Source organism: Lytechinus pictus, chromosome 18 (genome assembly GCF_037042905.1).
Source record: "Lytechinus pictus isolate F3 Inbred chromosome 18, Lp3.0, whole genome shotgun sequence".
NCBI lineage: Eukaryota > Metazoa > Echinodermata > Echinoidea > Temnopleuroida > Toxopneustidae > Lytechinus > Lytechinus pictus.
The window spans coordinates 24,549,468-24,576,050 of record NC_087262.1 but is presented as its reverse complement, the minus strand read 5'-3'; the positions used below and the strand labels follow the sequence as shown (position 1 = coordinate 24,576,050).

At 36.4% G+C, this 26,583-nt stretch overlaps 2 protein-coding genes across 2 annotated transcripts; one reads left to right on the top strand and one right to left on the bottom strand.

Moving 5' to 3' along the window:
• The first annotated feature begins 356 nt into the window (after positions 1-356).
• LOC135157457 (ctenidin-3-like) lies at positions 357-9,594 on the top strand. Its single transcript, XM_064112808.1, has 3 exons — positions 357-551; positions 9,196-9,364; positions 9,590-9,594. Exons 1-3 carry the CDS (start codon positions 357-359, stop codon positions 9,592-9,594), a joined length of 369 nt encoding a protein of 122 aa, XP_063968878.1.
• A 7,308-nt stretch (positions 9,595-16,902) lies between these two features.
• Positions 16,903-25,704, bottom strand: LOC129281757 (neurogenin-2-like). The gene is made up of 2 exons (XM_054917670.2): positions 25,395-25,704; positions 16,903-19,822 (listed from the first exon to the last, which is right to left on the bottom strand). The coding sequence occupies exons 1-2, from the start codon at positions 25,404-25,406 to the stop codon at positions 18,842-18,844; spliced, it is 993 nt and encodes a 330-aa protein (XP_054773645.2). The 5' UTR covers positions 25,407-25,704; the 3' UTR covers positions 16,903-18,841.
• Between the last annotated feature and the right edge of the window lie 879 nt (positions 25,705-26,583).

The following is a 26,583-nucleotide window of genomic DNA, read 5'->3' as shown; positions in this document are numbered from 1 at the left end:
CATTATCTACACACCTTTTGTAAATATTCATCCACTTATCATCATCCATGATTTATTCTTCTGTCACCTTTCGACCTCTTAATATATCTGGTTGACCGATTTGTTTAAAAAGTCATGCTGTAACGTATTTATTATTCTTGGCCACAAAAGTCTCAATCAGATAATTTATTTTTCGCTAAAACCACCCAGTTTATTCTAGATCGTGTAGATACTCGTGACACAGGCTCGTAAACCCATTTTATTTTGTTCGAAGTATAGATAATCAGAGTAGATAATTATCAAGGTATATCTTAGATCTGCCGACCGATTGTGTTTTCAATCCAGCTAAAATAGATTCCCATAACCGGGTATGAAAGATGACTGGTGATAGTGGTGTTGGGGGTGGTGGTGTTAGTGGTGATGGTGGTGGTGGCTGTGGTCATGGTGGTGGAGGTGGTGGTGGTGGTGGTGGTCATGGTGGATGTGTTCATGGTGGTGATGATATTTGTGGTGGTGGCGGTGATAGTGGCGGTGGTGGTGGTTGTGGTCATGGTCGTAGTGGTGGTGGGGGAGTTGGATATGGAGAGGGGTAAATATGACATAAGGTGGATGCAACACTTCTGCAAACTAATCACAAATATTTATGAAGGTGTTGTAAAAAAGGAAGAGAAAAAATCACCCTGTCTCTTTCCTCTCTGTTCGCATCTTTCTCTCTCTGTCTTTCTCCACCCTCTTTCGTTTTCTTTACTTTTATCTCCAGAGCTCTCCATTTCTTTATATCCATGTATTTCTCAAACCCACGATCGCTATCTCTATCTTCATTTTTTTCTATTTATTTCGTTTTTTTATTGTTTAATTGATTCAAAAGAAAAACAAAATATTCACACAGTAATTAGACACATGATCATTCATGTGCAATTCGTACTTATCAATGTGCCTCAAATTGAGACAATATTTCACTCTCGACCGACCTGCATGCTTTCTTAGATTAAAATTAAACTCAGAAAAAAATAAATCAATTACGGACAATAAAACAAATATTATTCAATTTCACTCATTGATGTTCACCTAATAGTGGGTAAAGATTTGACATGTATGTTTGTTGGGTCAAACGATACCAAAAACTGTGTACATTTTACCCAATGTTGCTTAAATCATGTATGTTACCTAATATGGAACAAAATCTTATCCAAAACACAGGCTTTTTACCTAATGTTGGGTAAATTTTTACTCAATCTTTTTTAGAGTGCATATCATATTGAAAAGTTAACCTATTTCAAAATATTTATTTACTCTAACCACAATCTTTGATGTATATTTATTTCATATCGATAAATTTTATATAAAAAATCAACAAAATCAATCTCACTTTTGATACGCCCTTGTTAAACCAAGAACCTTTCAAAATCGATTCGAATAAAGCCTTTTATATCTCTTACGAATATATTTTGATTGGCGCGACGATAGCAATGAGTTATTGAAATTCAAATATAAAACAGAATCTCTTGAAGAGGAGATATTTTACACATTTTAGGCATGGGTATAAGAGATGTAGGCTGGCACCAACTTTTATCTGTCTGGCTTTAATCTGCCCTATTTTCCCTCACCTCATAGTTTCATTATTGAAAGAAAAAGCGTGAAATTTCAAAAAGAAAATATTATCAAACTGGTGATACGGGGGATGGTTCCAGACAATGGTAAAGTGTGCCATCCGTCATACCGATCGGTCAATATCAATGGCCTTTAAAATTGGTGATTGTTGTCCATTTTTACCGACATCATCGAAAAGAAAACATGGTTTAAAAAATATTCTATAGGCGACGAGTAGAGATAGAAAGGAACCTGCGTTCATTATATTGGGTGTTGTGCTTCATTACACCATCATCAAACAGGGTGTTGTGTTTGATAACACAATCATTATAGAGGTATCATCACACAGGGTGCTATTGAGTACCAATGATTCAAATGGTGCTAGCAAAGACACCAAGGGGTGCATGCTCAGTGGTGGCACCGGGATTTTTTTAAATAGGGGGTTAGCGGGGTGGGAGACTTTTTTTGGGGGGGGGGGGCAGACGCGCATTTTTGTATACTTTTTTTTAGTTTTCAAACTTTCGGGAGTGGGGGGGGGGGCAACGACCCCGACGGGGTGGGGGAAATGCCATAATGCCCCCCCCCCCCGTTGGTACCGCCACTGGACATGTTGGATAGAGAGACGACAAACATTCTACCGCCAAGAAGCGTATATTTAAAAGATTGTTAGCTTGTGTCTTTTTCACAAAAACGATACATGGATAAAATAAAACTAACAGACAAACGAACAAAACAACAAACAGAAACCACAACAAGTACTGACATTTGACAAAATAAGTACCGAAGAATCTTACAACTACCAAGTACGAACAAAATGAACTAATGAAAAAAGTAATAATTTCATTAATGACATCAGAATAGATTTTTGTTACCCCTCCAGTCAAAGAATTCATCATCATTACCCGTAATGGTTACGAGGTCAGGGTGGTTTTAGTGGTTTATGGAGTCATTTAACCCGGGTGTTGAGGGTGCATGTTCGTTAGTAACCAAATGACGGATGGCTTTAGGTCCCCTCCAAGGGACATGGTAATGAGAATTAATACCATATAGGTCAAACCAACCCCAGTGACAAACTGACTTGATTAAATCAAGATAAATCAAAGAAATATCAAATTATATTGTAATGACATTTTTAAATAACAAAAATAATAACATGTCCATTTATATAGCGCAGTTATTATGTGCATATACTCAACTGCGCTTTTATACTTGGTATCATATTATTACCCCGGCCGTAGCTGAGCCGCCATATTAAAGGGGAATCCAACCCAAATAGAAAATTGTTTTTATAAGGAAAAGAAAAATCAGACAAGTTGATAGGTGAAAGTTTGAACAATATTGGACAAACAACAAGAAAGTTATGAATTTTTAAAAGTTGTAAATATTGGTAATCACTGTACCCATGGAGACTTCAAATTGGCCGCATATATGATGTAATAGTGATGTAAGGCAAGGACTACTCTTCCATGTACTCCAATACATATTATGGCTAAAATGTAATTTTTCCCAAAAGTTTTATTTCAAATTATATTTTTCTTTCATGAGGAAATGATGCTACCTGGGTTATATTTAGATTACTGCCCCAGGGGAATGGGTACTTTGGAGAAAACCACAAATCCCTGATAATAAAGTACATGGCCTATGGGAAAGTTGTCCTTGCCCCTTGTCATAATTTACTTACCCAGTTGCCAATTTGAAATCTACATAGTATTAGTGATCTCAATTTTAAAGCAGCTATAACTTTCTTATTGCTTGTCCGATTTCTTTCAAACTTTCACCATTCTGTTTAATTTATTTTTCTCCTTCCCAACACAACATTTTATGGCCAAGGCTGGATTCCCCTTTAATAGGCGTTCAAGGAATAAATCCTACCGGGTACCAATTCACCTCACCTGGGTCGAGGGCAGCACAATGTGGATAAATTTCTTGCCGAAGGAAATTACGCCATGGCTGGGATTCGAACCCACGACCCTCTGTTTCAAAGTCCGGAGACTAATCCACTGGGCCACAACGCTCCACGTATAAATATTTGCTTTATCGCTTTAAAAAAAAGTTGAGCAAAACCACGTCAAATTCTGTGTTGAAAGGGACATGCACATTTGTTGGTTAACACATTTCATGGGTAATTCTACACAACATTACACAACATTATTTTACCCCAAAAACATTAACCCAATATTGTATAAACGTTTTAAACGCTCAAATTTATATTGAAACCGTAATTTTGATTGGTTGCAATGTCTAATTTACGATCGATGTCAGAGCTACCATTGTCCGCAATCTTTTATGCAACGAGTTCCAGGTCAGTCTTTCAGCACGGACCTGGGAGCTCCACATTACTGACTGACTAAATGTGCCAGAAAAACCGGGTAAAATCATATCTTCTGATTCAATCTTCGGCGACATGGCCTTGTACTCAATAAAAGCTTTTCTCCGACTCAGATTTGTTTGTTTATGCTTGGATCCTATGCACCTATTCATGGAAATAAATCACGACAAATTGAACAATTCCAATCGCTACATTAGGTAGTCAAACCAGTGTGATGTTTAGGGATCATTAACTAATCGCAAGAGATCTTAATTAATTCCATGTTCTCGTCACCCCTTCAGAACGAAAGCGTGTCTTAGATTTTATCGGTCTCCCCACAAACTTCCAAGTTCTGAATCGAACTGTCTCATCAATCCTGGTAACATTGTGGGGCTTCATTAATTCAAACTGAACTTGATATTAGAAAAGAAATGTGGAAATACGTCTTCGTCATCCCTCAAATGTCTGTTATTATTCTAAAGTCAATCCTTCAAGACAGTTTATCAAACAGGAACATGTCAGGCTAATTGCTTCATCAATTCTTGTAAAAATAAATCAAATTTTGAATAAAATACGTTAAGGAAGGAATTTCCATTGATTAATAGTCACAAAGGGTGACGACCTCTCTATTTTAGTCGCAGATTGGAATTTAAATAGTTTTTTAAAGCAACCGCATTGAGCAATGTCCCAATTGTACTCAATAAGAATTACATCGACGCTACTACTTATCAAACTCTTTACAGCGAAATTACAAGATACCATTGCCCCAATTGTTGTTATATCAATCAGTTTATTTGATAATCTCTATACGAGTAATTACAGGGCCATTATCAATAAAATAGATATCGATTGGAAATGAAATTGGATTTGGCAGAATGGTAATTTCGTTAAAGCAATAATTATACCTCACTATTAATACTAGGTAGTTGGTTTAACCCATTATGGTCCATGTATCAATGATTCAGGTCAGAGATAATGGAATTCAATTTTACAACCATTTTGCTCTAAAAGATTAATGATAAATCATAAAAATAGACTGATGCATTGGTTATCATTAATTATAACCAACTCTTGGTCTCTTTCGGTTTTTTTTATTTAAAGCCCCTAGATACAAAATAAAGAATAGTCTGTTAAACATACACACTCTTGTGACTTTGACATTTTGTTAAAAACCATTAAAATAATTTCTGAATTAAGCAAAGTGTAGTTTGAGTGATAAATTCCATACCACTTATGTGTATGAGTTTGTGGTATTAAGGCTAATTTTTAGGCGATATACTGGTTGTTTGCTTATTTATTTTGAATGAATTTAAGTAGGTAGTACTTTGATGAACGTTGAACAAAGTTGATATAATATTTCACGTAGTAGTCCCTTGTTTGTATAACATCTATCAAAATTTAAAATTAAATATTAACAATTTAATATCAATCAAATGTGATTGATCAGTTCGAGAGAGTAATTATTTTATTGATGTTCATTTTTTAAAGTCAGAACATAAGACGAGCACGTGGCAGAAATGGTCAAGATATTTCAGATAAGATTCTCTAAAACAAGATCTTTGACGGATGTCAGCAAACTCGCGCAAAACCAACAAACAACGTACAAATCGTGATCTTGTGAATGGCTTTACAAAAGAAGGCGCGCATCGGGAAGCGTTTGAGGACTACAAAAACAGGAAGAAAAACTCTCTTGGAATTGAAGAAAATAATCGCGACACCACTGTCCACCTGTCTTTAGCTCCCATCATCCAGTAAATACACCAGACCTTCTGTTACCAAGAATTGATGGATAAACTGGTGTCAGAAATGAGTAAAAAATAAAAAAAATCACAATTCAAATTTGCCTCTTTTTTTAATACACGCGGGTAACAGACATGTCTGAGTTCTGTGTCTTTTTTATGAATGGCGCTCGCGTAGATCAGCTGATTGGAAGGACTGAATAGAAAGATGATTATGAGATGAGACTGATAAATGATGATTCGAGATGGATATCTTATGACACACATATGGTGATGAGAGAAATGACATGATAGTAAAGATCAATCAAAGTCTGGGAGGAGAGAAAAAAAATTGTTCTCTCCCTGTCTACTTCGTGACGATTTGTTTTTCACTTTGTTTAAACACCGTAGATGATTTTATTTTTTTGTCAATACAAAAATAACAAAATGATATATTTTGTCAAAATCTCAAAATACAATAAATGCATGGTCAGACGAATGAACAATTGAATAAAAATGGTTATTACCCTTCGAGACATTTGTTTCATGAATATGGCTTAAATCACCAATGAACATCTTATTAGAAATGATCAAATGTTGTTGTATATATCAGTGGTGATAGGTCTCACTTATTAACGACTTACTTTAGGTGTCTTGTGATTTATTTAAAAAAGAAAAAAGACGTAGAATGGATGAGAGGTAAAGCAATAATGAATGACTTAAAGTGCAAGAAGGGAACCGACGAATAAATATAAGATATTTCAAAAACCTTTTATTGATTAACTATGTAGGAAATGGTGGTATCAAATTTTGTCAAGCGGCTATCCCTTGGCAGTCATGATGATATATTTAGACAATGTAGCATACGACCTAAATTTCACGACAGGTTGCCCAAAAGACCGTCTGTTTTTTGTGACCAATTTATTTTGAGATGCGGTATTAAAAACTCATTTATATTAATTTTCAATCTATTAAAAGGAAATTTATTATCAAATCACAGTTACCAACATATTTAGATGATGATATAACGTATCAGTATTCATTACATTTTCAAGAATGAATGATTTTAGAATTTTAAGCAAACTTAGGTTTGGAAAGCAAAAAATGCTATAAATTTTAGGAATCGAACTTTGCATCATCATACAGCATTCACTGTATATTTTTTTTTTATTAAAGAAGAAACCGTCTTCAACAAGAATGGGTATTTCCCGCAACCTGATAATATCTACATTAAAGCACACAATTCATACATTTAGCTGGTGTGTAATAAATATATATCTTAAGAAAAAAATAAAATGAACTTTTTTCTGTCATCTTCATGAATAATAACCAAAGAAGTACATAATAAATATAGAAAACTCTTCCTCCCCTGTTTTACAACTCCAAGTTTAAAATCAAAGAAAGACCCCCTTGACAGCACAGATTGTGATAACCGCAGCCAGGTTACATCAGCCGAATGTTCGGCATAGAGTGCGCCAACGTATGACGAAATTGACCATACGTCAAAAAAAACCGCACGAAAATCCATCGGAAATCACATGTCAGATGACCTTGTGCAAGAATATTTTATGTTAAACAAAGAGAACTTCGTACTATAAGTTTTACATTATATTTTGTTAGTTACCAGCACAGGCATTGAGTTCTAAATATGCAAGGGCCTTGGACGTCATATAATTTAAATGAAGCTTCCAAATCAATTTAGGCACACTTCTGACAACCGAAATGTTTTTTAACAGCTTAAAGTAAATCTCAGATCTTTCTGACTGAAATCTCATTTCATATTGATCAATTTGAAAGCAAATATCGTTATCTTTTTGGCTTGATTTTGTTTGGGGGTGTCAATGATTATTAAGCCGGTACCGGTAGGAAACAACCGCCATTGTGGTTGGTTTAGCAAGTGTGCGCCTAACAGGCTGCTTGAAATGCTATGAATCCAGTCACCGGGTAATAATAATTGTGAAGCGCTTTGAGCAGTCGTAGATTGATAAAGCGCTTTACAAATGACAATCTATGTTATTATTATTATTATTAAGCCGGATTTTATTTAACAATAATAATACTGGGAAATGGTGACTGTAATGAACGTCACGGTGGACCATTTTCATTTCATTTCCTCCCTTCGTTTCAACTTGACATTATATTTAGATTTTCGTAATTCCTGCACACCCTGCCACGTTTATTTAACTTTGAATGCAATGTTTAATGATACATACGAATCACGATAGGTATCAAATAAATATTATGCTTAAATGTGTTAATCGAATTCTTTGGAACACCGCGAAAGAAAAAAAAAATCGTCACCCAGCAGTTGCCAATTCGTCACACAATGGCAGAAAATCAGATAGGGCCGACTTGAAAGCAAAAATCATTTAGCGGATTAACGCACGGAAGGTGAATCGGAGTCTAGAGCTAGAAATTATTTAAACATCAATTGTCATTGCAATCGAAAGATCACATAGCGTTTGAGCTTGGAGAGAGAATGAGATCGGGAAGGTGAGGTGAGGGGCAAATATTTGCAGAAACCTGTTCACCGCGACCTATCTGTCGACAACATCTCGCGTTGGCGGAATAGTCAAAGAAAGGTCCACATCCATCTAAGACTTGCCCTCACAACCAAAATATAGATTTACATCAGCAACAATTAATCCAAAAATTTTGATGAGCATTTAATCACCCCCTTTTACAATCAAACAAAACTATCTCTCACCTCTGGCTTTGTATGACAGTTTGATGACAAAGTGTTAAACCATTTAGTTAAGCACCTGCCCGCGAGGTTTCCTTTGATAGATATCTTGATGGCCTTTGTCGAGGGTAATATTATTGAAGGTAGATCTTGAGATTATTTTCTTGAGTAGGTATAAATGTGGGCTGAAAGCACCTGCTCTGGTTCATTTAAGCATCAGTGGTATTTCTAGAAGAGGGTGTCTAGAGACTTACTAACAAGGATTTAAATTTCCTTCTTCTAATTGGATATAAGGATTTTAAGGATACTGCTCACCGAGCTGGATGAAAAACCAACATCAAAGAGATGGAGGACTAAAGAATACTTCAAGTGTAAGAAATTATAGGGACTTGTCAACACAGGAGGAGAAAGAGATTCAAGGAGAAAGGGATTCTTATGGAGGAAGAAGAATAATAAAGAAGAATAGAAGACAAACGGAAGGCAGAAGCATACAGATCTGTGGCTAGGTGGGAGCAGTGTCATGGTTAAATAAAGGAAATTACAAAAGAACGATAGTTTCAGATTAAAATCAAAGCAGTACGTACAATGTGTATTCTTTTAGTGTCTAAAATGAACGCTCTTTACCCATGTGCAGAAAAAAAATGTGCATGGTGGGATTGATTAATGTCATGAATCAATTAAGTCTGTTCGACTTAACATTGGTCATGTAATAATCACAGGAATGAAACCGACTATAGATGTCAACGGACGGTATGTCATTTAAAAATAACACGATATTTTTTTTTATAGGTTATAGGTATCGATTTTGTTTGTATGACAGCCACATTAGTACATTACAGTTAGTCCCAGGTCTACCCAGATCTACCTAGAGCGCATGTTGCCAACTCATTCATTATACTTTATATTTGTTTTATTAGCTCGTCCAGCCCGATAGGGCAGATGAGCTGGTGTCTGTCGTTCGTCGTCTGACGTTCATCGTTCGTCGTCTGATGTCCGTCGTCCGTCGTCTGACATCCGTCGTTCGTCGTCCGTCATTTGTCGTCCGTCGTCTGACGTCCATCGTTTTTCGTCTGGCATTCGTCATTGGTAAGGTTACCAAAATGTGCAGTTGCCGAAATGTGCAGTGCTGTTTCTTCACATATTGATAACTGACCAGGTCGTCCATTTATTCGAAAATCACAAATACTCCTTCTCCCAGTTCATTTATCGACCATTTTTCTTTTCTTTCATATGGCAGAGCTTCATGACGTATACTTACGATCTATACGAAATTCAAACGTAACACATTATTTTATTCTCTTTCACATCTAGGCTAATTTTGATCTTTATTTATATTATCCGATAGCATTATACTGGTGGTAGGTAATCCTTTAACTTGGTCTCAAACATTATGTTTGCTAATTTATGCATAATTTATTCAAATTATCTCCTTCAATGGCCGTCATTTACAAATCCTGAAATTTTTTTGGATGGGATTTTCAATAATTCAAGTTTCCTTTTAATGCAGTATTTTTGTTGGCATTATTATCTTATTTCAATCATCATTGTCATGCAACTTTGTCCGTGTAACAAAATGAACTATAGATTATTGACTTTTATAATGGACCAACCTAACTTAAAATGTCTCATTTATAACATTTCCTCTTTCTGATATTTATGTAACAAATATATGTTTTTGTCTTTGTACTACTTCCAGAAATTTTGCTTTTAATATATATATATAATTCGTTTTACAATTGAGGGAGAAAGAACTAATGATATTGGTAATATATTTGTTACTTGTAATTTTTTGTTAATATAGACCTACTAAAATGTATGTTTTGTAAATTGTGGACGTAAAAATCATGATTAAATGGAAATAAACTATAGTGCCTTGTTATGTTCCAGTGATTGACAACTGAACAGAGTGTTCGATATTTATTAATGATGACGTTATATGATGGGTTATGCCTGGTGATTTGTAGCCAGTAGGAATACTTTTGGGATTTCAGAAAAATATTTTCCCTTGCATTATTTTTTATTTGATTGTACATATTTATAATTTTTTCATGTTCAACTGCATTCACTTCTTACTTCACATTAGTTGTATTTGCTTAGGCTTATTCCAAGAAGTGAAAAGGTAAAAAGACAAGCACTGCGAAATGTTGGTCGACATTCATCGTATTCAAATTCCAATCGGTAGTATGAATTGTTACCTTTCGTTTCAGGCAACAACAAAAGACTTAGTAGAGCATGGGCGGTAAATGAGTGACAAAGATCAAAAGTATATATTTGCAGGGTATTATTATAATCCAATGGGCGTTAAGATCTGTTATCTCAACTTGTTAGTGTAGTATTGTGTGGCTTATATCAGAATCTATTGTTCAAAATAATAGTATCCATTCAGTATCATCCAACTAATCCAAGTCTTATCGCTTCTATCTAATGCTACAAGCCATCGTGATTTCGTTATCGTTTTTCCCAAAAATGGACGGGGATTCTTAAAAATATACAGGTCAAAACTTGACTCCGTTCTTGGTCTCTTTCTTTATGATGATGATCATGATTATGGGAGCATATCTACTCCTGGGACCGTTAAATAAAGTTGTTCGTAAGTTGAACTTTACGGACGACCGGTGACCTGTTCGTGGGTTCCAATCACTTTCATTGTCACCAGCTAAAGTTGAAAATTGATTTTTGTAGATATAAATCTAGTACTATAAAGGATCTAAACGTATATCTTATAATTTGCCAATATTTGATTAGGGTTATTCTTTCCCACAATGCGAGATCTCATTGCTTAGCGCAAGAAAAGATCACTGATCGTGCGTAAAGATGTTTGTACGAACAGCTTTATAAAATAATCAGATACAAAGTATTCATGAAGCCTCGATGCATCGAGGTGATATAAGCGAGTCACTTCGCAATCACGACGGGAACAGATTCTACAACATAGTAAATCTATTGAAAATGCCCGTCAAATCACAATGAACAGCTGAGAGGTCTTTGTCGGAAATTGGTGTACCAGGACAGCTGATCTTGGTAAGATTCTCAACTTACGAAAAATCACAAATATGTCGTTTGTCCAGAGTCCAAGACGAAACCGCTGTTTTGATTCACTGATTTTCGACAAAGACTGCTTTGTCATGAAGGGCTTTTGACAATTTAGATTTTCTTTGTTGTAGAATCAGTCCCCAAAACGATCGTAAAAACTCCCTATGGGATCTGTTACAGTAAATGTTGCAATCAAACGTAACTAAAAGAAATCAATCGTAGCTTAATACTCAACCAATAAGATGCGTGTATCGGGACTTATGATTGATTTTTTTAAATTTGCATTTAAAGACAACTCATTTTAATTGATCTAGAACCAGAGTCAGGGGCTGTTCACTTCATAGACCACGGCCAGTAGGTTCGTGACTCTGAAGAGCACTTTCTCTCTCGATTGAAAAAAATAAAGTTTGTTTTTAGATTTCTTTATCCTCTCCAAATTAGTCCAGTTTCAGTGATTTCCAATATTTTATTTTACAATTAATTTCATTTTCACCTGTGATTTCATCAGTTGTGGTTAATAGTGGTAAAGACCAATTCCCTTTCTCTGTTCACTTTGAACTCATCTATCAATCATGACATCGCAGTGCCTTCCCAGCTTCGGTCACGCCACCATTCCAAAAAGATAACTTTCTTAATGTTGGACTACGTTTGATTTGCGTAATTAGCAATGTCATGCAGTGTTATAGGTCAAAATCATTGAAGGTCCTTCATAAACGATAAGAAAATCCTGTTTTTTTTTCGTTTTCGGAAAAGTAGAACGAAATTGAATGAAATGGAAACACAAATTATACGAAGGAAAAAACAAGTAGATGTGTTGGAAGCATTGGTAGAGATCTCTTTTCATGGACGATGTTGTAAGAGTAACATACCCCAAATATGCAAGATAATGTAGCGAACGAGCTAAAAAAACATACCCAGTAAAACAAGCATTTTTTTAACTTCAATACATTATGTATTGCAAGGGGGTTGAGTTTGAGGGAGTGCAGTGACCGAGCAAGAAATACCTTTGAAATCTTGACCAGTGAATCTACTTCTGTATTCCTGACCATATAATCATGATAATGGAGATAATGTTTTAAACTAATACATTAAGGCTTTTAAGGCCTGGTCACACCACCCGAACTTTGTTGGAGCGTTCCTTGAACGCTCGAACTTTGTTGGAGCGTTTCTTGAACGCTCGTCACCACGCACAAAATGGGGAAAAAAAATCGAAAACACGGGCGTTGCTTTAGCGTTGCACCGCTGAAGCCGGCGTTGCTTTAGCGTTGATTTAACGGTAGCGAGCATTGGTTTAGCAGTGACGCGAGCGTTGATAGAGCGGCGTTGTGCGCATGTGGGCGTTGGCTCGGCGGGGTTTAAAGTTGTTTTTAGCGGCATACCGCTTTTGACTACGGAGTTGAAGGGACCTCATTGATAGAAGTTCTGATAGATTACAAATGGGCTCCAGGACCCTTTTCCCCCGTATGTATAGTCAAATGCTGGTCCCGCTCCGACACCTCCATACCAACGCCAAACCAAAGTTCATCATCGCAATGAATCGCTGCTTCAACGCCCGACACCGTTCAAGCAATCCCGTGTCCGCTCGTAAAACGCTTACAACCGCTCCACCAGAGTTAGTGCAACGTTTAATCACTGCCCAGCAAAGCTGGGGAAGCAGCGGTGGTCCAGCGTTCAAGATTTCTGTGTTGGCCTAGCGGAGCCAAGCGTCAACGAACTTACGTCTAGCGGTGCCAAACTTTGACCGGGCGTTGTTGGAGCGGTGGTGAACATTGCCGGAGCGGAAAATTGCCCGCTCCCTACCGCTCGCAATAATTTGTGCAACTCAAAACTTTCGGAGCGGTAGGAGGGACCATCAGCGGTGGCCGAGCGTATACGGCGTTGCCTCAACGGGACCAACTTCTGTTAAACGGTGGTGAACGCCTGAACTGTAACGAGCGGTGATGATTTTTTTCACCGCTCCAGGAACGCTCAGTCAAAGTTCTGGCGGTTTGACCAGGCCTTTACATGCTTCCCTGGTCATATATAAAGGAAGATGTCTAATATTACTCAAAACTCACTTTTCCATTTCTTTTTTTTTATCAAGTGACAACTTCTGATAAATCATGTTTATTAAAGTTACCTCAAGTTTCAAAGATACATTGACCCAAGTAAAAATGCATAAACAACATACAAGCAATTAATACAATGACTCGATATGCTTTTCAAAATCATTCTGATGAAAACATCACAAGGTCGAATACTGCGTTGATATGAATGTTATCAATTGTTGATCGTATGTACTTAGATCTCACATAATGATCCAAAACTTGATTGAGATAAAGTGATATCTGATAGAAATCACGTGTTTAGATGGGATTAATTGATGTTAATCTGTGGTAAGATTTGAAAAGAGGAAACTAGAGCATGCTACCATTACCGCTTCCGTGTTCATGGTGTTGAAACCAACTTAATTTCTTAAAAATTATCATGAACCTTGGATGTAAATGGGCCATCAGAAAAAGAACTTCCGCAAGTCACATGTCAAGTCGTGCCTTTTTGCCTTCTTTGAGTATAACAATTTTTACTTCATTTTTTTTTATCTGCACCGGGAAAATTTAAATTCATGACAGTGTACATTTGAAAGAAAGTAGACAAATTTTGCCCGCTCATTCATTGGTGTACAGATGGGGGGGGGGGGGGGTGCCCCTACCCAAAGTTTTCATGAGTAAGAGAAAAAAAAAGGAAAGAGAGAAGGGTGAATTATGATATTATTTTCTGAATATTATGTCAAAATCTATCACAAAATTTGATTTTTGTACTAGAAATGTCAAAAATTTTGCTCGCTCGCTCGCAAGTTTTTATAATTTTGACCCGATACGCCATATCATGCCCCCCATTTTTTTTTTTTGGGGGGGGCTCATTATGCCATTGTGCTCGTTTGCAATTCATTTATGTTTTTTAGCTTGTGGACAATGGGCCTCGTCACTTCTTCTAACTTGCTTCATTTTCTCGATGGTGAAAGTATATTAGAACATATCATTAATGAATGATTATGTGATTAATCACGTATTTCATGTAATAATTGCGATAACCATGATAACAGATAAATAAACACAAAAATTGTGCACTTTTCCAGACATCTAAGGACCAGACTTTGTTTTGTACATTTACCGTATATTCGTATTTTGAAATATTCTAGGATGAAAATGATTAAATTAACAACGATGAAGCAAGAAAAAGATGAATAATGGAAATATATTTTTGCAGATGTAATTAGGAAGAGAAAATTGAATTTCAATAAAATGTATTCGATAATATCAATATTCTTGGTAGGTTCTTATTCAAATAGCAAGAAATAGCATCCTATGGCAAGCAAAAGAGGCTGCACTCTACAAGCCCCGATTTTAGCAGCCTCCTCGATTGCCAACCTGCTTGTATGATATTCTTGACTATATTTTTTGTACTTAGAATATCTGCTAGTATATATATTTCATTGCTTATATATGTACATCAAATGTACCAAACTAATTGCAAACGTTGGAAATTGAAATAAAAGAAATGCAATGAAAAGTTAACAGGTAATTCTTTTATATCATTCAAACGCTTCCTAACGATGAGCCATGCATATTGATGTGCGAGAAAATGAAGCGAGCAAACATAATTATTGTCAGTTGATGGAAGATGGCTTTGTGTCCAGAACGTCATATATTGTTTATGGAACACTGAAAATGACATGCTCTCTGAAGCTCATACTAGGTGAATTGTCGATTTTTATCGTGATAATATTAATCATTTTTTATCTTGTGAATGGCAGATATAGCTCTGGAGTGATTTTCTTTCGTAGGCATTTGCTAGTCTGCAGGCACAGACCCTGATTGGAACTTTGATCAACAAGTGTGCCTCCACGCAAAGACTATCACATACAAAACTTGCTTTTTCTTCTTTCCTTGGTTGGCAACCAGTCAGGATTGACTATTTTTGCCACAGCTTTTATTCATTTTCAACAGCTTGTTATTCTTGTTATTTTTTCTTTTCTTTTCTTCTGTTTTCTTTTCTTTTCTTGTTATTTTTCTTTTTTTTTTCTTTTTTTCTTTACTTTCTTGCTACACAAGGCATGAGTAGGCTGCAATTCAGACCCTTTAATACTCGAGTGAAGGGTTTGCCCAGCAGACTAGGCATTTGCCTGCACGGGATTAATATGACACGTTGACTGGAGACTAACAATTTACACCCATCATTCAATCAAACTCTGAATTCCTGCAACAAAATCTAGGTTAACCAAGAATAGAACCATTACGTCAAATTCATGTTCATTTTCCCCTGCTCAATTACTATTTATGTGCGAAGTCTGTGTCGTATTGTACCGCAGGAAATAATGATGATGAATATTCCAACTGCTCAAGTATGAGGGAAGACTACTGCTTATCTTACGGGGTCATCGGCACTATTACAAAAGCATACAAATTCCCAACAATCGAATACAATGGGCTATTCTCTCGGCATGTATATATTTATTTATGGTATTTATCAGAGAGCAAAATGGAGGACTTGGGCGTGACGACAAAAGACCTTGCCGCGTTTTGACTTTGAAAAAAAGTCGAAGTTATTTCACCGTGTTCCTAGTCTGACTTATGTTACGGCCACACCATTGAAGCCGCTCCAGACCGATCAAAGCTATCGTGTTGTATCGAATGGCACAGAATCGATCGGATTTGATTCCGTTTCGTTGGTGTGACTATAGTCTAATGAAGCTATCACAGTAAACTGATTGAATGTATTCTAAGTGGATATGGGTCAACAATATTATTTTCTAAATTAGAAGGGTTGTGACAAAAGGGTAAATGAACCCGCACTCTTCCCCATTCAAAATAAGTATTATTTCAATAAAAGTGTGAATGATAGATTTTCCCTGCTATCGTTCAATGACTGACGTTTATAATGTAATTTTATGTAAGAAATTGTGTTGATAGTACTTTGAGGATAAGTATTATTTTCGTCAATTGGAAATACGTTATCGTGTAACCTATTCATCTTCTAGCTTTATCTCATCTTCTCTAATATAATTCATTATCTATCTTTCGTTCCATCTAATTTTTCATCCATCCGTTTTTCTCTTTCGTTCCCACCATCTCTATTTGTCCATCTACCCCCGCTCTCATTTTATCTATTTCAATTTCATTCGATCTATCCACTATGCTATGCATCCATCTGTCCATCTTAACTTCGCTCTCTTTTTTTTCTACCACTGTATCTCTTCTCTTTTATTTATTATATGTCAATCTGTCGTTCATTCCATCTATTCATCATTCTGTCCATCTGTTTTTATCTTTCGCACTCTCTTTCTATCCTTATTTCTATAATTTTCTTTCATTCGATATATCAATCCATCTCAATTTCACTCTCTCTCTTTATCCATCCATTCATCCATCTATCTATATATCTATCTATTTATCTTTCCTCTTTTTAATCATTAAAATATATTTATTTCGTTCATTCTTTTCACCCTTCTATCCTTCCATCCATCCATCACATCAGTCTTTACTCCACTCACAGGGAGTCACAGATACACATTGACACAAAAAACCGATTCAAATAGAATGTAAAGCTCAATATTGTTTGCACCGATTCCCTTTTTGTTTATTATTTCTTACAACAATAGTTATAATTTTCACTGTCGTGAAGCGTATGTTGTAATCACTTTCATAAGAATGATTAAAACATTAATCAGTCATTAGGAACACTGTATTCAAATCAGGGATGTTCGATTGGAAGAGTTATCACTATACATAAAGGCACAGTAAGTGTTACAAAATAACTGATAAGAAAAGGAAGGTGATAAGTTGTTATTTTTTTATATTAATAGTTATCACTCTTGAAAATTCCAGGTTAGATTGACCTTGAATCCGGGTTAATTGTTGCCCCACTCTGGTCAGGGTAAAAGAATGATCCGATGTGACACAATGGGTTAGATCTCACCCCAAAATTGTCACATTTATATATTTACATATACGGGTCATGTTTTACTCAGAATGGGATGTGGTACGAAGAGACTCGTTCAACATGTCCAATCTGACCCAAATTTTTTGAAGAGCGTAAGGACAGCGATACTGAGAAAGATAACCAAAAAATACATTATTTGGGTTGAACATGATCTAACCATTATAGGTCCATGATCTAACCATCTCTTTGCCCATATTTTCTTTCTCCTTTCTCCACTATTCTTTCTTTTTCTTCCTCTTTTAAAATGAACATTTTTGTCAATTAGGAGAGGACTGGCTATTCCTTCGTCGCAACGTGATAACATTAATGTGTAATGACCGTGAATAATGAATTACTTTGATTAAAATGTGATTATATAACACAGTTGGATAAAAATCATGAGAAACGAATAAATGATTGAAGACTATTTTAAAACAGAAAAATAGTTTGTGTAAATCTGATAATTATTGGTATATCATTTTACACGAAAACATGATAGCAATCGTAAAGTGGATCATGATATGTTTCAATTTCTACATTTGTATAACTAGGCTAACACCTAAACATGTTTACAATGTATTTGTGAGTGCAGCGGAGATACTTATTTTACGATTTTTTGTTTATAAATGGTCAAATTCAGTATTCGTTATTATATACAGTGTGTACGCATACATGTATCTCTACTGTCATGAAAATAAGAAATAAACATTTACTTGTTTCATTTTGCGATATTATTGCAACATTTGCCCTCGATGAGGTTGTTCTCATATAAAATACTCACACCTGAAAACGTATCTATATATTTACAAAATCATTTATAAAATTTATCCAGCACCCAGCATTATGTACAAATCAATTACATTTGACACGTGTGAGCACAATATAAATACACAGTATATACATTCGATACTCTATGAAAAGACATGCAAATGCCATACCAACAAATATTGCTCGTGTACATCAACATTCTCATTTCGAAATAATTTTCTACTCTTCTCGTATTTCTGTTCTGGTGAATCGAAAATGTTCTTCATTTTAATAATGATTAATTATTGTAAAAATGAAATATCAATCATAAAGCACAAGCTGTATGAAATATTCGACGTAAGACTTATTTTGGGGGTAAAATTTATGAGTACAATAAGAATTTTAAAAAGTCGGATCACCTGCCCCTCCTGGAAGCTAGTATATGAAAAAATTGGACGGTTTGAGTTGACCTTTAGTTATGTACTGATTATGGAGCGAAGAAATTGCACATTTTGTTGGAGTTATAGCAGTTGTTTTAAGAAAATAAAAGGGGTTGAGGGTTGACACGTAATCTATGATAGCTGAGATCTTTAAAAGTACTGTTATCTATGATCAATCCCATGATACAAATTGAGAATTAATTAACTTTATATGAAACACAATTGAATTTGTTAAACGAAGAACTGATTCTGGAAACCGTTCGTTTTCATAGTTCATGAGGCAGTGTTTCAGAGGTGAAAATAGTCCATAAATTTCTGCAGAAGATAATTTGAACTCTTTTGAAAGTTTACTCTGTGAGTTGTAAAAGTTTAGTTTGGTTAGTTGTTAATTTGTGAGCCACGCACATGGCGTTAATCGATCAACGATATCGCGATTTTGCATGTATGTCGGCTGACTAGGTGAGCGTTTGAAGGGTGACGTCTGCAGAAGAGAATGCTTTGAAAACATTGGTGGTTCAGGAGATGAGTCTGATGTTTCGGGACTCTCTGGGTATAGATAATCCCAAGATGTTGTTTCTTCCTTAACCATAGGGGTAGAAAGTTCATACCTGCAGCTCAAAAGTTGTTTTTGCTCGTTCCTCATCGCCTCATGAGCCACACGCTGGCACATACTTGCTGCCGACGCTCCTCCCGACATCGCTCCCGTCATAGCCCCCGTCATCGCTTGAAGAGCCGAGAACGGGTTCTCCGCTCCTGAACCGTTTTCGCTGCTGTCCACCATGTTCAACATCTGAGATAGAGCCCAGATGTAATTATGGGCGAACCGAAGGGTTTCAATCTTTGTCAGTTTTGTATCGTCTGGAAACTTGGGTAAAACTTCTCTTAGACCATCGAGAGCGTAGTTGAGATTGTGCATGCGGTTCCTCTCGCGGTCGTTAGCCTTGATTCTTCGATGACGACGAATTTTCTGAATGCAGGCTGGGCTTCGAGTGCGACATCGATTTCTTTGGTAACGTTTTCTCTTTGGCATCGCTGTAGTCGTTGACGAATTCATGGATGGAACATCAGGCGCAAGTTTCACTCTTTTCGAGCTCGTGCAGTTATTCAGCTGGCGACGTTTATGACTTTTCGCAGGTTTATCGCTCTTCGGTGCTGCGGCGACTTTTGTTGCCATGGGTACTGCGGCGCTGTTCGCTGGTTCAGGAGTTATGTTGAAACGAGAGTTGGAGCAGAGGGACAGCGAAGACGGTTCTGGATATGTTGGATGACTTGTGAATGCGCGTGCGCAGGACGGGGGATCCCTCCTCAGTAAGGTTCGGGTCATCGGGGTTGGATATAAAGCTGGCATAATGGATATGCCCTTCTCCTGGAAATATGGAAAAAAGAAGAAAAAAACAATAAGATAGATATACAGAACATATTTTTGCACTGTTTTTAATTGTCAAATTCCATCAATTACTACACTGTAAAAACCATTGGGTAACATTTTAACCAGCACGAGGGTAATTATGTGTCCAACCAATTTCGGGCAGAATTTTACCCAATGCGGGAAGCATATTGCCCAGTAAGATTAAAAATTAAGCAGCAATTACTTTAGAAAGGGCAGAATTTTCATCATACTGGATAAATAAAAATGCCCAAAAGAAATGTGCAATGTTAGTTGGACACATATAATATAGTATAGGAGGCTGCACTCTACAAGCTCCGCTTTTTAGCAGCCTCCTCCATTTCCAACCTGATATGTAATAATCTTGAATATAATTTTTGTACAGGAATACTTGAAATATGTTTTGTTATTTATATGTTAAAATATACAAAATAAACTGTAATTGTTGAAAATGGAAATAAACGAAATGGAAATTAATAGTATTTATTTTCCGTATAAAAAGAAAACAAAAATACAAAACGGATGGAAAGCCCATATTCATTTTTTTCGACACGACATGGGGTCCATAATTACCCTCATGGAGCAGTTTTACCCAATATTTGTTCAGAGTGTACGTACGGCAGTGATTATGTTTTGTAATGATAAATCGAAGAAGGAGAAAGCAGAAAGGGGACAGAATGATAGTTTGAACAATATACACAATAAAAAAGCTCTATTTGAATATTGAAGAAGATGGTCCAGTAATGAAAGAATAAATCATTATTTAAAAGGAAAGACAATGAAGAAAAAATGTCCCTAATGTGTTACTATCTCTTTATCTTTGTGTGTTTGTTTCTTAATCAATGAATGAGAATGTATAAATGTTCATTCCAAAGACGCGACAAACGACCGTGATTAGCTTACATTAATTTTGTTGATATAATGATGTAATATAATATCGAACAAAATATCGATAAAGAGATGTATGAGTAAAGGGGATGACAAAGTCTGAATATATATATATCCTATGATATACCACAATATGTACAATCTCTCTCTCTGGACACGTATTATTTTCTTTTCTTCTCTTACCACACTTTCTCTTCTCCTTGTTTAATCTAATCTTTTTCTTCTTTTATCATACTCATTCCTTAAATCTCACCCATTCATTTATATCCTTTTTTAAATCTTAAGAGAAAACTTTCGCAGTTCCTCTTCCTTTTCTCAGAATCTATGAATGTTTTTTCTTATTGCATTATGTCGATGAGTCAACCCTATAGGGTCGAAATGTTCTTTATTTCATTCACTGCCTCTCTCTTTTTGTATTTATTATTCATTTTATACGAATCTCTGTCTATCATTCATTCGTCCGACTGTTATTTCTTGAATTAATTAATCAATTATTGAATTAATCAATTATTAAATTCATTCATTCATCAATTCATTCATACATTTATTAATTCATTCATTCATTTCACTCATCCATTCATTAATTCATAATTGTTTAGTTATTTCTTAATTCAATTTTATTTCAAAAGATACCATAAAGAAATAATAAAAAAACGTGAAAAGCGGGTATAATAAGTGGTAATAAACAGCACCAGCCTACATTTTTTTGTATTGTGTCAGTCTCATTTTCCTAGTTTTAAAGGTACCACATCTAGTGACCGTATCGAGGCAAGTGTGCCCCTCTCCCTATCCTTTTTGTTGGTCATTTTGCAATTGTCCGGGTGGAATGGGGCAGGAGGAACGCCATTGGATGCCTCTCATTTCGACAAACACATTTTAATTACCATCAGATTCTCAGCATTTATTTCAATGGAAACTGTTACCACTCATTCAATCATATTAAGTGGACAGAGCACGACAGCGATCAAGCACATCAATGATTTCAAACAATAATATCCACAAATCAATACCGACGTAAATTGAATATATAAATACAACAAATGAGAGACAACGACAATTTAATTAGCTTTTAATGAAGAGCATTTCTCTTTTCACACCGTCGCTGAGTGCTTCAAACGGACGCTGTCCAAACAGAACACGCGTTTAGTCAGAATTGTTTATTTTGTTCTAAGTGTTCTATCATTTCTCTGGTATGAGAGGCGTGCTTGAGCGGCATTTGAAATCAATTTAATTTGATTGTTTTGGGACCTCTTCACTCTGGTCGATTTGGTGGGGTTTTGATCGATGAGAAGGCAAATAATGTGAAGTCATGTCAATTTTCTGCTGATCCTGCCTTTCCGCTGCACAAGCCGTGTGGTTAGGACTCAATACAGACGACAACCTTGTCATGATATCATCATTTAGATTCATGGCAATTAGAAGATTTGTTTAAGACAACATGGCAAACCATCACTGTCACAATAAAGCATTCATTGCTTTGAATAAATTTATTAAACAAGTGCGATCGTGGCTACTGGAAGGATGTTTTATTTCAAAGCGAATCTCTTCTTGATTCTCGTTCTTGTTTTTGTCGCCTATCCTTTAAGAATATTCCTCTTGTCATAGTTTGTATTTAACTTGGATTCCCAACGTTTTTCTTTCCTTTATTCTATCATTTAGTTGAAATTAATTTCATTCTCCAATGATATCACTGTACTTCTCCAATTCTAAGCTGCTTTCTATGTTTCATTTCTTCTTTTCATCATCACAATCGTCACATTTCTTCTTCTTCTTCTTCTTCTTCTTCTTCGTCTTATACTTCTTCTTCTTCTTCTTCTTCCTCTTCTTCTCCTACTCCTACCCCTTCTACCCCATTCCCACTAACTCTTTCTCTTACATGTCTTAGTTTATATTTTCCTCTCCTTTGGTCCCCTCACGATAGTCCATCTCTCGTCGTGTTCGCTGCGCGCGTGCCTCAAATTATCAACCAACCAAGTGATTTCCTTAGCTTCTCAGTGCTTGCGCCTGCGCAATACTGTCTGTTTCGTGATTGGCTATAGGCATCAATCCAATCAACCAATCAAGACCCATCCCGCATGCAATATTCATCAAAGAGCAGGTTTTTTGCTTTTATGGTCGACGAATTGCTGGATGATATTATAGACAAATACACATTGCTCCTTGTGATTGAATACTTTATTTCGGACGTCCAAAAGAAAAAAAAGAAGAAAATAATTAAATCGACAAAAGGTAACTAACTTATTAAAATAAAATCATAAATATTTTTTTCAACAATGAAGCAAATGTTGGTTGTCAATCACAACGACAAATATGGCAAATCTCGGCCATTGTTGACTTTCTTAGTACAAAAGTGCGTGAGTTTCGGAGTGTTTCGTATTTAAGATATAGGACCCATAGGAACACAATGTCAAAGAAAATTTTACATATATAATATTTATAGCAACACATTTCATGTTGATAATGATTATTTCTTGTTTGTTCAGTCTTTTCTGTTTATTTTTCCATTCTGATTCTACTTATAAGAACGAAACACGACTTTAAAATCTGAACATGCACACGGCCTAACGCAGTGGGGTGAATTGTTAACAATCCTAATAGATTCATAAGTGATTTTCTCTAGAGGGTTGATGAAGTGAGAAAAGAGCGGATAAATGGGAGCTATAGACCAGACCGTGAAAATCGCATTGATTTTACACGCCTTTTTGACAGTTCAAGGCGTGGGAATCTCCCATATGGTAGAGGGATTGGCACGGGCAACGGCCGGGTTGGTTGATGGTGCCGTACTGGGGTATGCGGGTGACAGGGCGGATCGGTCGCATCTAAAATTCCAATGAAGAAGGAGCGAGTATTCACCCAAGATAGACGCTCGTTTGTTTTTTCCCTCTTTGTACTTTACAAACTCGTGCCATGGACTTGTCCGCTCATATTCTAGCCAACGAGAAATGACATATGGTAGCAAAGCTTGATGTTGCAACTAGCATGAAAATAAAAGCCCCCAAAAGACGACAGAATGTGAGGTTTTTTTTCTTTTTATTAAAGAACGCACACTTTCCCTCTCTGCTTGGGATTATTAGAGCGCGTGTATGCACCCATTCTTACTCTGAAGAGAACTTTACAAATCATTAATCAACAATATTCCTCGAGAGTACTTTGAAAAAAGACGAATCTATAAAATAATTGAGAAATTGATCTTGCGTCACAAAATTGACACATGTCAAAGTGAGAAAGTACAGGCAGTGCCCGTGAATGTTGGTTCTATGGCTGTAAGTTAGAGAGTTAACGGAACGAGGCAATCGAAAGACGTGTCGAGTTGACGTCTATTGATAAGCTATGGTAAAAGAAGCGATTGTTTCATGTAAAAACAGTGAACTAAAGAAAAGTAGATTGAAAAGCAATATAGAAAAATGAATGATGAAAATGAATACATTGTTCGTAAATCTATGACTATGGCAGGTACATTGAATAGTAAAGGAGATTTCAGAAAATATATCCATGAAATGAGACTCCTTATAAATTAGCCTAAAAGGTTGGGCAATCAATCCCCTAAGATTGAAACGGTACATTTTAGTCTGATTAAAAGTACATGGTTAATGAAGTATAAAACAACGTGCTAATTGCACAAAGTGAATGTGTCACAATCATGACAAAGAAAATTTCAATTTTATAAACCTGACTCAGCATTTTATAAAATGACGTATTGTCAAATTCGTGTTGAAAGTATATGACAAGTATTTTACAATGTATAATGATATTTGATTTCAACTGCTAATGTCTGAATATTAATTTGGCGACAGTAAACACATACAAGTGATTACACTCAAAGGAACACATATTCCAAGTCGAGATGGGATGTTTTATAACAACCTGTAATTTATATGTGCAATGGGCCTATGTTTATATTGCCCTCTTCATCCAAATGAGAAGAATAATTGAATAATAAATAGTAATCAAAAGTAATAATCAAATGAGTATACAGTCAATCGGCTTATATTTTGGGAAAATAATAGAAAATAGAGTATTGCCCGTTTTTCTTCATTATTTTTTAATCTGATCTCATGGATAGCAAATCCCCTGACCAGATGACCGGCACTGGCCAAGTGTTTAACTGGTGGTCACCACCGGTCAGCGCTGGTCTACAGAATGTCGCGGTCATTTCGACACTCCGCCATCGCACTGACCACTTCCGATTGAGGATGAATTCCGTTTTGATATTTGGCTTTTGAAATATTCATTTTCACCACAAGTACACTGTCCTACTTTGCTAATCGCTTTCCCAAGTGATTTACTCACGAATTGTGATTACAATCAGAAGACCCTTTCACGAGGATTAGAGTAAAGTGAGCTTGACCAACGGAATAAAAATCACATCTTGATGATGGTCAATAAAATACATGGTCGACATTGAAACAACAAACTAATGAATACTGATATTCGGATGGACATTGAACATGGAATCAAATCTACGCAAAAAAGCCTGAGATTAGCACAATAGTTGGATGTGATTGAACGATCCCATATTCAAATAAAGTCAAAGATACTTCTCATAAATGAATAAAACCTCATAGAATAAAACAAACTCATAAATAGCTAAATTGTATGAAGAGCTATACTGGAGAATCAAGATATTCGAAGATTTCGAGGCTAAGAGAGTCGAAAAGCTTACCTGTGTGAGCATGTAGAGTGGTATTTAATTAATAGCACCTGTAGTCCAAGAGCAGAAGGTTTTCACAAAAGAGATATAACAGGTGGATTGAAATCTGTTTAAATCTATCACTTGTTTAAAAGTCAAATTTGTCCCCAATCTGCACCAGATGGCGAATTTTCCACGCGAGAAACTAAAGCAGTGGCAGGTTGTTGGGTAGAAGACGGTTTAAATAGATGGCAATAGAGGAGAATCTGGCCTTAACGACGTGATGATGAGAAAGAGAGAGAATTGAGATGACTTGTTATCAGGAAGAGGATGCAAATGATGCGACGGTCTGATTGTGATGGGCTCTTTTATTCGTACGCGGAGTAGGAGGGGGTGCGAGAGGGTGGCGGAGAGGTCCCTGGTATGGCTATAACGGTGCGTGGCAGACCGAAGAAGGGCCTGAATGAAGATCGGAGAACGAGTTGTCATGCTTTTGAGGGGGTAAGAGAGCGAAAGAGAGAAATAGAGAGGGGGTGATTTGGTAGGACGAGGAGATGGTTGAATGTAAGTTGGCGCACGCGGGGAATGGTCGAGGTGATGTATTAGAGGAAAAGTTCCCCCACCCCTCCCCCCTTTTTTTTTTTTTACCCCTCTCTGGAGTTAAGAAAAAAAAAATCTTTTCCACAGGCGCTGCTCCAGCACACGTTTTAGCCGAGAGACAATGCCTAGACGTTGACAATGACACATAGATGAAAGCTGATCAACCTGCTCTGAAGATGTCTGGAAGGGACCCCTTTTTCTTCTGATTGAGTGACGGTATGAAAGAAGATTTGGCAGAGGGGGTGGATTTAGAAAAGTTGGGATATTACAGCAAGTGACTTTAATGGAGTGGAGATTAGCGAGGATCACTGAAGTGACATGACGGTATGATGTGTGAGGCAGGGATTTAGAAGTTTCATGAGATCTTCAAGACGGGAGGTTGTCTGATATTATGAGGGGAGCTTAAAGCCTTTGCGAGAGGGGTGTCTGATCTTACTAATAATCACTCCCTTTTGTTGATGGCTAAAGCCATACATCCATGCTAAGGCTAACTGTTATGCTCAATTAGGTGCCTAAATACACGAAGACACCGCCCTTCGTTGCCCTATTTCCACTAACCTCTCAGCTTTTCATATTTCTTTCAAAGATCTACATTCAAGGGTGAAGTATTCAGAAAGCTTTG

Bases quoted from the DNA above. Each gene is read 5' to 3' on its own strand.
- LOC135157457 (XM_064112808.1), top strand. From the start codon at position 357: ATGACTGGTGATAGTGGTGTTGGGGGTGGTGGTGTTAGTGGTGATGGT. The intron at 552-9,195 runs GTTGGATATGGA...TTGTTTTATTAG, and splicing joins GTCGTAGTGGTGGTGGGGGA to CTCGTCCAGCCCGATAGGGC.